General features: G+C 41.9%; 1 protein-coding gene across 4 annotated transcripts in view; it reads right to left on the bottom strand.

The window, feature by feature from the left end:
- The window catches only part of dlg1a (discs large MAGUK scaffold protein 1a), a 126,643-nt gene that overhangs the window by 66,061 nt on the left and 46,790 nt on the right, over window positions 1-13,792 (bottom strand). The window contains exon 1 of one of the 4 annotated variants that reach the window (XM_084354523.1): window positions 9,789-11,077. The exons of the other annotated variants lie outside the window; for them this stretch is intronic. Coding sequence (XP_084210649.1) covers window positions 9,789-10,058 — 270 coding nt within the window. The 5' untranslated portion in view covers window positions 10,059-11,077. Of the gene's footprint in view, window positions 1-9,788; window positions 11,078-13,792 lie in introns of those variants that run through there. 4 annotated transcript variants of the gene reach the window in all.

Here is a 13,792-nt window from a genome sequence, read left to right as displayed (position 1 = left end):
TTGTAAAGTAGAGTCACTTTGTCAGATTTTACAGTGTGGTGACAAGAGACAGGAGAAGTGAATGGAATGGGTGAGATCAGTGGGTCAGAGCAACAGTTGGAAACAGCGGTGACTACAGCGGGGTGCTGTGGCTTGCAGTTAATAAACACACTTCTGCCGTACGCCAACTTTGAAGAGACACACTACCACAAATTCAGAAGCACATAATAACCACACTCTATCCCCTGCACCCTGAACAATGATGTCAACGTCCATCACAGTGTATACTCTGTAGTAAATGCAATTCTAAAACATGTATGTATGTATATCATCCTGTGTAAGAGACCTCAATTTTATTGTGTTATGAAACAGAATATATAATAAAGTTTATTCAGTAGTATCAAATCCCTCTATACTAATTACAGGAGGATATTATAGAGCTGCATTATGTTGTGTTCAGCTTCATTAGTTAGTGGTCATAATAAGTGATTGCTCGTGGTCAGCTAATCTGTGTTGATTATATCAGCATAGAACAGGCTGGAGGTAGGAGACTGATGGAGAGGGAGGAGAGAGAGAGTCTGTGTGTGTGGAGACGTCTGTGTGTGTGTGTGTGTGTGTGTGTGTGTGCTAGTGTGTGTGTGGGAGAGCGCTGATATGCAAGCCTCATCCCACACACAGAAGGTGATGCAACACCTCACACACTCTCAAGCACAAGCACGAATCTAATGCACCGCTCACTGCTACAATACAGCGTGTGTGTGTGTGTGTGTGTGTGTGTGTGTGTGTGTGTGTGTGTGTGTGTGAGTGTGTGTGTGTGTGTGTGTACGCGTGCGCATAACTGGGAAAGCAAACTATCAAGATGTTAAGTTTCCACACACTCATCTACTTTTTTTATTTCTCCATAACTCTCTCTCTCTCTCTCTCTCTCTCTAACACACACACACACACACACACACACACACACACACCCAAATGCCATACTCTGCTTGTTAATCAGCATAGCAGCATCACCATGACAACAACTGATGCCGCCCGCAGTGTTGGCCAGCAATCAGAGGAGCTCATTGGTTACCACGAGCAATGGTGGTCCAGGTTGTAAACATTTGCATTAGCCCCTCCCATTGATGACATCACCTTCATACTCTTAGTGGCTTTTCTATTGATAAGATGAAACAGTCTCAGGGGCTCTTGTTAACTCATTTAGGAAATAACTCTGATTGATTTTTGGGACAATTTCTAAACTGCTACAGTGGCACACAACAGCTGATCAGGATCAACCAAAGTGGGCAGTCAGTCACGGTGCCTTGTAGGTTTCAAGGTTGGTGGACAAGGTTCCATCAAGTATGGACATGTTAATGGTTTCAAGTCATTAGCTTTAACCATCAAATTGCTCAAATATTTATTCCCATTTGATCTGAGCACAGCACTGACATGAGAGGGCGGGAATAAACGTCAATTCTGTGCAGGTCTGTGGTGTTTAGAAAGGAAAAGGATACACCGACAAGACAATACTCATATTCTCTCTCATAACTTTTCATGATTTCTAAAAACAAATACCATACATTTGTTTAATTCCTTGTCGCAAATGTTGTTGTTTCTTTAGATTAATATATGGCCAGTGCAAACACTCCTCCACTCGCCTTCTCTGCTCTATTACTATGTGGCGATGATGTATAGTTTCTGGCTGCGGGAGGTGAAAATTCACAGTTATGGTGTGAAGATTCCCCAAAATACAACACCTACTTGAGTTTATTACATACTGCCCACTCAACAACAGATTATACATACGAATAGTATGTAAGAAACTGATTAAGTTTCATAGTATATACGTATATATTTGGGTACAGTACAAATGCACCTAAATATGACCTTCACTGCCAATCGCATCACAAGAACAACAGATTTAAAACAAGACGACAGGGCAAACCAGAGAAGTCTACTTCTGCATGGTGGTATCCCATGAGGCCCAGGGAGAGTGGAAAGTTTCCTTGGGCAGCAGAAGGATAATGAGCCACTCTTCACAGGAGCAGGGTGTGTGTTGGGGAGAGTAGGTTGAACTCTAATGTACAGATGCACTTCGCAGGATGGGACGAGAGCGTTAATGACGTGGCTCCCACGCGTTTTCCATTTTAAAATTACCCAATATGTATAAATTACATTTCCATACGTCATTCTAGCAGAACTATAGATTTGTCACTCACTGTTTGACAGTGGTGGAGGAAGTATTCAGATCCTTTACTTATGACAGTGTTTCACTATTACATCTGATGTTTCTGAGTAATATTACTGCTGCATTCATGTGCATGTTGCATTTTACTGCTGTAGATGTTTAAGGCTGAGCTACTACTTTATATTGGCTTGTTTAATCTACAGCAATGCATCAAATGTGAGAATTAGACATATCTGAAAGGTCAACTTTTAAGGCTACATACAAGGAAAATACTCAAGTCATACTCAAGTTCATCAAACGTATATTTCAGTGCAAGACTTGGCAGCAGGGATGACATTTTTTTCTAGGCAAAGCCGAATGTAAGCATCGGCCTGGTCCCTTTGACAGAAAACTAGGAATTTTCAATTGGATTTTGCATTATTGCAAAGACATAATCTATGTGTCAAACACAACTTTATGATACCAACACATTGTGTGGTCACCACCATTAAGCTTCCTACGACACTATACTATACACAATTTACTATAAATTGTTCAACCTACAAGTTGGAAAGTTTGAGATAAGTTTGCAAGTAAAGTCTGCCTGTAAAAACAGACTAGGTAGTAGATGAGTCTCCATGTTTGGTATGATGACATTTAATGTGGCCGACAACGGCTGTAGTCTCTTTAAGTCACTTGTTGAGACCATGTATTTCAAGACACATAACCGCTTTATAAGTTAAATGTGGAGTATTTCTTGATGTATTTTATGTTGTAGAACAAAATGTGAAAATCTTTTAAGCTTAAACACCTTTTTAAAAAAATTAGTGACTGCAGAAAGAACTATTTAACTCATAACCAGTCCTGATCAAATCATCAACCAACTGACACTTAGTCTGAGTCCATCAGCTGACTCTTTAGGTTGATAAATTATAATCCAAGTGAATTATGTGCATGATTTATTGCCACTGCCCACTTTGAGCTAATAGGCGATCAGATTTCTCTCCTAATCAATCACTAATTCTCTCCTTCAATATCTTATTCTGTCTCTCCATCTATCCCTCCCTCTCTCTGGCTCTGTCCATCCCTCTCTACCTCCATTTCCTGTGACCACTAAACACCTCTTTAAGGCTTTTAGAGCCCTTTCTGAACAACAAGGATGACTTTCATACCTCTGCTTTACCACTCATCAATTATACAGAGACAGGGTGGGGGCTGTGGGGAGAAGGAGAGAGGGTTACTGTGTGTGTCCACAACAAAAACAATGGAAAGAGTCTGGTTAACCCTTGATTTTTGATTATTGAGGTTAATAAACTCAGGTGAAGTTTTAGTATTTGAAGTGGAAACTCTGAGTAACTCACAATACAATACAATCCACAATATGCTGCCCCACAATTAAGATTATATTACATTAAAGTGATTCTATGATAATCGATAACAATCATCTGGTGATATGTCACAATAACTGAGGAACACAAAATGTGTCCCACTCAATGTGTCTCACTAAAAACTTGGTATTTCACCCAGATGGGCGTGGTTTTGCAAAACGTAACTTTGGCGAGCTCCGTGACCGTTTCAGCCTGCTAGTGCACTATGCTATTAGTGCATGTTGATTTTCAATAATTTGTGTATTTGACCTGGAAAGTTACCCTAAGATGAAACAAAATGACTAAAACTTGTCCATGTGTGTCACAGGAGAGCCGGGATGAGTCATGCAAATTTAGATGTTTTAAGGCTGCCCCTGACGAATGTCAGGTCACAGGAAAAGGAAATGGACAAATGGGACTCAGGCTGGCTAAACAACGTGAGATCAGAGACTGTTGCGCCCACATATTTGTCAGGCATCTGTCTCCACCACAACATCTCAGATCAAGCTGTTGCATTCGACACGCAGTGCTGGACTACAGGGGGACGAGGAGATGTGGACACAACGTGGGTGGATAGTGTTTTCAAGATGTTGAACTTTTGAAGTGAAAACACTGACCATATCATCATCACCATTATAATGCTGCTGTTAACATTCACCCTGACGCAGATTCAAAAGCTTGAACTACGTGTTTATGTAACTTGTATGTAAATCACTGGATATATGATCTGTAATTTGTGTAGCATGAAGGAGTGTATGAACTTCCATGTCATTATGCAACCCTGTGCTGTTTAATGATGGATAAACTACCTTGTACCTTGTTTAATTCCAATGTAAAATAGCCATAGACAGGATAAGGGCCGAATTACCAGAAAACAGAACATTTCTGCAGTCAAAATATTAAAAGAAATGATACAACCATGCCTCACTAAACTCTTTTCAATCTGTGTAAATTAAATGTATAGAGACCACAAGGAGCGATGAAGTAGTGACTCCAGTAAGTCCAACTGTCAGGGAAATCTGTTCAGAGAGCCTGCATGTTTTATCAAAAATATCGATATTTGGCACCAGTGTATCGCCAATCCTAACGCAAGAGAAAGCAATGCGATATATTGCCGAATCAATATTTTATCCCACTCCTATTCAGTATAAGATATGACATGTTGCTTAGCCTTTAGCTAGCTCCTGAGGCATCATAAATTCAGCATTCTGCTCAGTAGATCAATTGTTAAAAATCACTATTGGGCTCTAAAGGGAGATAATCAAACTACGATCAAATCACAATGGTGACTCTAACTAAAAACAACCTTACATCAACACTCGAGCCACAGAAAAAGACAGATTGCCTAGTGGGCAAATAGTACAAGGCATCAATACTTTTAGTGCCAGTGAGGAAGAGGTTTTGCAATAAATGCTTTCCGTAGAGATAAAGTACGATGTCTGGGCTCTAACGTATTCCAGATCTATAAATGTCACATTGCTTTACTCTATACAGCTGAATAATTTGATTAAAGAGTAATGGATGTGTGTGTGTGTGTGTGTGTGTGTGTGTACACACAGGTAAATATTACACACTTCCCAGTGTCGGTTCAACCATCAAAATCTAATCTGGCATGACTCTAGAGACACACAGTCGAACATACATACAAACACACACACACACACACCCACACACACACCAACACCCACACACACACATTTTGAAATGAGTATTGGTACGTTTTTAATTTGACCTATGAGGCCAAATCAGCAGATCCAAACCACTTTCATCAAATAGTTAAAAAAAACAATCTCTTGCATCAAAAGGACTAACAGCTGTGTGTGTTTGTGTGTGTGTGTGTGTGTAATGTAATGGCCTATCAGTCATGCAGTAAGTGCCTTAGACAGGAAAATGGCAACACCTTGGGAAAACACTGGCCAATATGATTACTGCAGGCCAGGGGGGTGTGGGTGGGATAACTTTTTCCATGGGCTGTGCTGTAAATCTGCAGACAGCTGTATACTGTAAGTGCTGCAGGGCTGAACATTGTGAGTGGTCCCTCGTCCACTCAGGAGCTTTAGATCAATAATGCAGGTCTGGATCCAATAGTGGCAATTCTGCATGTGTCATCTACAGCACAAACACTATTTAACCTGTTTTTTGACATATCTGAGCATCGGCTTTGCTGTGACGGAAAAGCTGGTGTATCGACAAAAGCAACAAAGTGAAATTAAAACAGTCTTAGCCAAAGTCCTGTTAGGCAAGTCTCACTACTCAGCAGCCATCTTGGCAATGGCCCCTAGCAGTTGTTTCAGGCTAACAAGACCAGGCCCCGAGTCATAATTTGATGATGTATAGAATTACCAGTCCAATCTAATAAAAAACACTTAGTAGGTTTGGACTTCTACGGCGCATGCGCACTGTTTCACAATACCAAAAAGAATTTCCAAAAGGATAACAAACAAAACGATCGGACGTCTTTTACAGCTCATATACAGACTGCTGTGACATGATGCCGTCAGCTAATCCCACCAGAGCAATTGAGCAAATGTTAGTTGAATGTCTACGGTTTGAATAACGTCACCGTCCTTGGTAATCATGTACATAAGCATGATCTCCTCCTCTTTCTTACCTATAAAGTCCATCAGCAGTCGCTTCAAATTGGTTGAAATCTCAACTGTGCACCCGTGTCAGTGAAACAAGGAGACTGGCTGATATGTTTCCCAGTTCAGCTTTGATAAAGGCACATGATTGGCTTTTGGGAGGAAGGGGCGGGTTGTGTGTCATACAGTCTGGGGTTACAGACTCTATTCAAAATGGTTTCCTTTCTCCTGTCTCCTTTCTTATAAGGTTTCTGGCTAAACAAATTAATCATGTCATAGACGATGTTTAAAACTAGAGCCTAGAGTAGAGTCTACTGATATACTGGCCACAATATATCGCCAATATATCTATGATAGATCAATATCAGCCAATAGTATCGGCCAACATCGATCGAAAGTACATCAATGCATCGGTCGGTCTCAGTCCACCAAAGAAACTAAAAATTGCATCTGACAAAAACAACAGAACTGTGTGGAGACATGAGGAGACTGCAGAGTTGTCATATAATACATGAAATTAACATAACTAAGTTTCCATAATGTTTCCATGTTGTCTTCGAACTATTTTCAAGAACATTCAGTTACATTTATGCTAGATTTGAATGAAGTTGAGTAATGTAAGAACAATAAATGCTGATCTTTTATAAAAGAATGAAAAAATATTCTCACAAACAGAAATGCCACTAGAAAACAGCACATTTTCTCTTTACCACTGAACTATTGCCCTGTGCTAACCTGTGTATAACAGTGATTTTGTCATCAGGACTCAAAGATTGTTCTGAGTGGTTTGCATGTTCATGTTTTAATACAGTGATACAGTGTCCCAGTGTGGGAGGATACACTAAAAGGGGGCTCTACATTGCAGAAGCTGATATTAATATGGAGACCACAGACAGTCTTCCAGGACCTGATGGTGCACATTTTAAAAGTGAATAAAACAGTGAAAAGGCTAAACTTGCACATGAAGCAAAACTACATGAAAGAGAAGAATGTGCCTTGGATTAAAGAATCTGAACAGACAGAATGGATCTCTGATGTATTATTGGAATTATGGGAGTGGTGAGGAGACCAAGGGGCTCAAGATAACTTGAGACTGTTTGCTGCAGCATCTGTCAACATCAGAAGTGCCTCCTGTAAAGATATTTATCAGGTAGGTATCAGTCCTGCTCTACTGGGTCCTTCAAAGGCTGTGGAGATTGCTTTGGATATCAGTTTAGTGATTTACGCAAGCTGCTGGTGTGATGACTCAAGTTGGTTATCATGGATGCCAATGTTATTTATGATCTCTGTCAGCAACAATGCTGCGGGCCCACATCCCCCAACCAATCGGTGCAAATATTTCCCCCTCATTTATCCACCCAGGTAGGCTAAGGACACATTATTGATGTATCGTTATTATAGCGAAGCCTTTGTAATAGTGCCATTGTACATAGGTATTTTTGTCTCAGCATGTGAAAAGTCATTATAATGATGATGTAATGGACAGCTAGCTGGATCTATACTCGACACACAGGGTTAATGGCAGACCCACAGTAGATAGCGACAGCCTAGCATTTGAGTTATAGCTTGGCAATAGCTGTGTTTCACCCACTGACAGCAGCACTGCAGCACTGTCATTCATAATCAGACCATATTACCCTTTCATTACATTCCCAAAGGTAATCGTATGTGCAATCTCTCATTTAGTTTGTGATATACAGTGACTATGAGCCACTACTGTGCTTGTTACTGTACACCAAGTTGACTTCTATCTCATCTTTTCTCATTGCTTAATATGAGACCACTGCTGTGCAATCAACATTGTTTATTCTTTCATTTAGGAACAACAAAAAAATGATCAATTACAATTCTTGCTGTCTCAATGTAATATCTCTATAGAGGCCATAAATGTAGTTACACTCACCAGCCACATCATAAGTTAAGGCCTTACACAATGGAGGCATTTTTTGCATGTCAATCATTTTTTTCAAACTGTTCTTTTTTTTCCTGAGTACTTTCACACAAAATCTATATACTACATGGCAAAGAGAGAGGTTGATTTTTCTGAGCTATTGCATCGTGAATGTAAGCATTAGCCTATCATATTGTACATAACAGACGTCAAATCACAACTCATGACAATGGCACAATCATAGACTTATAAAGACAATGTGGCAAAAGTGAAGTAATCTCAATTGTTCTCTGCACAGACAGACTGCCACAAACTGTATGTGGGATTTACTTATGGGGAACTGAAGCGGTTTTATCCATCTGTGCTCTCGTCAAATTCACAAGACTACTTTGCTAAACACAGTCAATGGATTGTCTATTGCTCGGTTAGTTTTTTGTAACTTTGGTGTTTTAACGTATTAATTCATCTTAATGGTACGGACCATACTGGAGTCCGGGGATCAGCTGACATGAACCCGGTGGATTTGACCTCTCTCTAGCTATGTGTCAGCAAGGGGCCCTCTCATAGCTCTTCAAGCTGGCACCGTTTTACTTCCAGTCCTGCTTGGTCTGCGGTAAGTATCATTTCATTGTGTCACAAATTCACATATTGGAGCATCCGATCGCAATTAGCGTAGCTGCTACTGTGAATAGTTTTGATACAACATATTTGCAGGCACAGCCCGAGTGGTCAAAGGCCATTACACCTGTACAATGTAATGCAATCCAATACAAAAGCTCTACCATGGATTCAAACTTTCTGAAACTAGCAATTTTTCAGTTTTTGTTGACTCTGTCAGAAAGGCAATTGTTCTTTATATTTATTACTGAGGTCAAAGTGGGCAGGAGTGGTGCTGAAGCTCATTAAACTGAAATGTGTTTCTAACAATCTGCCGCTCTAATGTATGTTAATGCAGTGGCCAAAATATCAGAAACACCTCTATATATAACAGTTCAGTTCAACTCTGTTGCAAACTACTGTACAACCTCAATTGTAGCCATGCCTTTAAATTAACACCTCTCTGACAGTGTCACTCAAGACTTAACATTAATATCTTTTTAAAGGCAGAATTCATGGCACAGCTTTTGTATTGAACCATATTAGATTGTATAAGTGCACCAAATGAAGTGGCCGGTGAGTGTACATCTTTGAGGAGGCAGCTATGGCGTAGCTACGTCTGCTACGTAGGTAGGCTCTGAAGTTATGTCGCACATTCATATGGCACAATATATGATGCACTTTATGTAAAGGAAATGTGAAGCCACATCATATATAAACACTTTAATGTTTTCTATGGCTAATTTTGCCAGATAGAACAAAAGGGACCATATAAATGTGTGGTGAGGTCAGCCACACACCTTTCTTTTCCATGGTGGGATTTTGATTTCAGTGTGGACTTACCATCCAGTGCCACTGGACTGCCAACGTGCAAATGCAATCATCAGCTAAATGATGGCTTTGCCATGGCAACACACTGGCTCTCTGGGTCTCAGACACTGTGCCAGGGCTCATTTCCATGACAACATTATCAAAAATCTCAACCACAAACAGAGAGCTGCTTCAACCTCAATTTAAAACATACCTGCTGCCCCTGACTGCCTCTCTGTTCTGGCCAAGAAACTGAAACTAGAGAATGTTTGCTAATGTAATCACACACACACACACACACACACACACACACACACACACAACAAAAACCCAGTTTAAGTTACATGCCTCCCACCCTGATCCCCTACACCCCTCAAGCATAAAGCACACGCAGCATGTGACGTGTGTGTTACCTGGCCAGCATTGATACAGTCGGTAAAGGCACTCCTCCTGGAGAAGAACATAAGGAGCTGCTGCCAGCGAGAGGAGGATGTGGAGGGGGAGGAGGAGGCGGGTGAGGAGGTGGAGGGGGAAGAGGTGTGGGGAGGTGCCAGCTCCTCCGAGGAGCCACGCTTGGGTCCTAGTTTCTGTTTGACTCCTAGACCCGCCCCTTGACCCCCAGATGCCCCGCCTACCCTCGCACTACGGGGGTACAGGGTGTTGTTGCCGAAAATATAGTTCATGGTCTCTGACGTCTGCTCGTCCCTTAGACAGACAAGATAGAGTTCATGTTGTCGCACTTCTCCAGTGCCTCATCTCTAGTTTCTCCCCTCTGTCGCTTCGCTCTCCCTTTCTTTCAGACACACAGTCCAGCTCTTCCTTCTGTCACCAGTTCTGCTGAGGATTAGGTTGCTATTGATGATATTTCCATCTTCTCGTCTCTGCTTTCTCTTAATATTATTATCTCTTTATTTTCCTTTTCTCTTCTTCAGCTCCCTCAGGAGTGAGAGAGCAGCTGGCAGATGGAGAGATGAGGAGGAGGAGCTGGAGGAGGAGCTGGAGGAGGAGGTAGAAAGTGCAGGGCAGGTAGACAGAGTCCTCTCAGAGTTGGAGTCGGTCTCTCAGGGTAGCTGTACATCCATCTACCTGTCAATCCGTCTGCTCGTGTGTCTTTGTTGTCCGTCCATTTGTCCATCATCCCATCTTCTCTCTAGCCAGGAGAAATGTCCAACATCCACATCTCTGCCGGTCCAAAATCTCCTCTCCTCAACTCCTCTCTTTCCTCTCTTCAGAGAGAAGTGAGGGGGAGCGTGGGCCAGGCAACGACAGGATATGAGGATTGATTATTTAAGGGAGTTCACTCTTTCTCTCTGTCTTTCTCCACCCCACCTCTTCCTCCCTCGCTCCCTCCTCCTCTCTCGTCCAAGGAGATGACCAGTCAATCTCCACTCTGTCACTGTGTGCGCTCCCATTAAATATGGAAGGAAGAAGGGAGGGAGGGCTGGCTGGCTGGACGGATGAAAGGAGGGAGGTGGAAGGATGCAGGCGAGGAGGAGAGCATCTGAAGTAGGTGGATGGTTGCGAGAATCACTCTGCAACTCTTGTTTCTCCTCCCCTCCCTTCTACATCTGTGATGTCGCTCCAAGTCTCACTCTCCCTTCTCGTCTCTCTCACTCAGTACAGTACATTACTCAGTCTCTCTTTCTCCCCCTCCCTTTTTTCAGCCTCCCCCACACCCACCTTGTCTCTCGTTCTGTGTCTCTGTCTCTCAGCAAATTGTCTTTTCCAGTCTTTTATTGAAGCTGCAACCCGACGCCTCTCTCTCTCGCTTACTGTCAGATATCATTACTGGTACAAGACACGCCCCTACTTTCCAGCCAGCCAATGACAGAACAGAACCCCCACCTACAGCACTCACAGTAAATACACACACACACACACCCTCAAACATGCATGCACACACAAACATATGCATTATGCCTGTTGCAGGTGAAGAGGTAGAAAACAGCTGAATGCCAAAGAATTAGAAATTGAATGCTAGACAGATAAGGGCATTCATTTGTTTGTTGCGTGTGTGTGTGTGTGTGTGTGTGTGTGTGTGTGTGTGCATGTGTGTGTGTGTGTGTGTGTGTGTGTGTGTGTGTGGGAGAGAGAGAGAGAAGGAAGCGAGAGTGAAATAAGAGAGAGACGTTCACCAGTGACAACAACAACACACTGAAGCACAGTACCAACAGGTGCACTTGTAATGTGTGTGTGTGTGTGTGTGTGTCAAAGTACATGCATGCATCAGTGGATAGGTCTCCTGTTTATACATGTGTGTATGCATATGTGTGTGTGCTGGAGAGATATCTTCTCCTGAGGCTGTTTCTAGACACTGCAGCACCCAGCGCTCCCACACACTTTCACTCACTCTCTCTCATGCACAGACACACACACACACACACACACACACACATCGCGCATGACTCCAGAATGGAAAACAACAGGCTGTTGCTGGGCACCAACTGAGATAAAAGAAAAGAGAAGACAGGGGAGAGGAAAGGAGGAAAGTACACAACCAGGCTAGCAAGTGTCCTCACAGCATCCCTCGAGCCTGCCATACAGGCCGAGAGGCTTTAGCATGCACTGGATGAGCGAGCATGTCTGGGCTAAGGGAAAGAGCAGCCAGGCTTGTGGCTATAGCTGCAATTACTAGCTCACCAGCAAAAAATGAACAAAGCTATTTCCAGCAGTATCCCCCAGCATCTGAGGTGTACAGTTAGCCTATACATCTATCGTAGCCTCCCTGAGGATTAGCCACAGGTGGGGCAAGACCCCTGTCACAGCTTCTTCCTGTTTCCTTGGGAACTGTATCTATGGCAACAGCTTTTTCCAGTCCTGAGGTACACCTGATACTGGCTGACTAATGTGTTGTTTCCTAGGATCTGAACACATGTCGCTGAGATTTCTTTTGCTTTAAACTTAAAAGATAAGGACAACTGCTTCATATGTGACAGAGAAGCTGAGTGGGTGAGAGTGATTTTTTGGAGAAGTACGGTAACTACCACTTAACAGTTTGAATACTAAAGAGCTACAGACTGGCCAAGCTGCTACAAGACTACAAGGGCTACAGATATTAAAAATCCTAATCCACACAGTTGGTAAAGTATCATTTTTGGCCGTACACTCTGTCCACACCACAAGAAAGTCACTGGGCAACCTAGAAAACTTAAGTTGGGGCAAAAAGTGGACTGTGACTGACAGTGTAGGAGTATTTCAGATTCGATTACATACATTTTACCATATTGTCAAGACCAATATCCCACCAAGTCAAAGTTGAAGTATGCTGGCTATAGCTGTTATTCCAGCCATTCGACATTGCACACATTACTGTCAATTCATTTGAAGTAACAAAGCACAAACAGAAAATGACAGGAGATTAAGCAACTAAAGCCACTCTCGTGTGAGGTTTTACTTTGACGTATCAGTTAAATGCCAACATTAGCATTTGGTAACACTTAATACTAAGGTCCTCGTACTAAACATTAGTTAATAGGTAATAATGTCGTACAAGTCCTTTAAAAATACTCTCATAAGCACATATGAGAGACTTGTTACCAGCTCATAGACTACTTAAGAATGTTAATAGAAGCCATGAGTTTCTTATACTTTTTTAAAATAGCATTGCAAACACGATGTAGCCTAATGTTATCATACAATAAGGGATTTATTAACCATAATAAGGCATTGTTCTCACTTTAGATCCAGTATCTGCAAAATGGATGGTCAACTGTTAATAAGTGCACAATTAACTGCTAATACAAACAATATCAAGTAAACAGTTGTAAGAAACGCAGTTTTCACTAATATTCCTAAGTAGTGTAAACAAGTGTTACTTAAAAGGGCCTTATTGCCTTTAAAGATAGTGAAGGCAGTTCCAGAGAAAGATAGCTGATTGTTGAGTCTCATTCCCAGGTCGTCAAATACCGATGCTTTGGGTTGGAATTTCAGACTGAAAACCCAAAGCACAAGTATTTGACGACCTGGGAACGAGACTCAGGAAACAGCTATCTTTCTCTTGAATCGCCTTCCCTATCTTTAGCTAATGCTTATTGCATGGATCTTAATATAAAGCGTTACCCAGCACTCTAACATTTAGATGAATGGTCCCAGAGGGAGGTTTGTGTTCAGTCAGTACAACACAGCACATACACATATACAGTAGACATTCATGCATCCCCGCCCTAAGGAACATGCTCAGCACAGTATGTGGAACGTGTTCACCATCTTAGTTTAGTTTGTTAGCATGGTGACACAATGAAAGTGACCTGATGATTGTGAGGGCACTAACTATTAAAAACTATTGCGATTCATCCTGAGGGGGACATGAATGTCTGTGTGAAATTTCATGGCAAACCATCTGATCGTTGTTGAGATATTTGACTAAAAACATTTGTTGTTGCAAATTTCAGTCTAGACCGAAGTGGTGGACAAATGA

This window comes from Pagrus pagrus, assembly GCF_965226575.1.
Source record: "Pagrus pagrus genome assembly, chromosome: 6".
Classification (NCBI taxonomy): domain Eukaryota; kingdom Metazoa; phylum Chordata; class Actinopteri; order Spariformes; family Sparidae; genus Pagrus; species Pagrus pagrus.
Note: the sequence above shows the minus strand (reverse complement) of the source record. Positions and strands in the feature narration are given on the sequence as shown.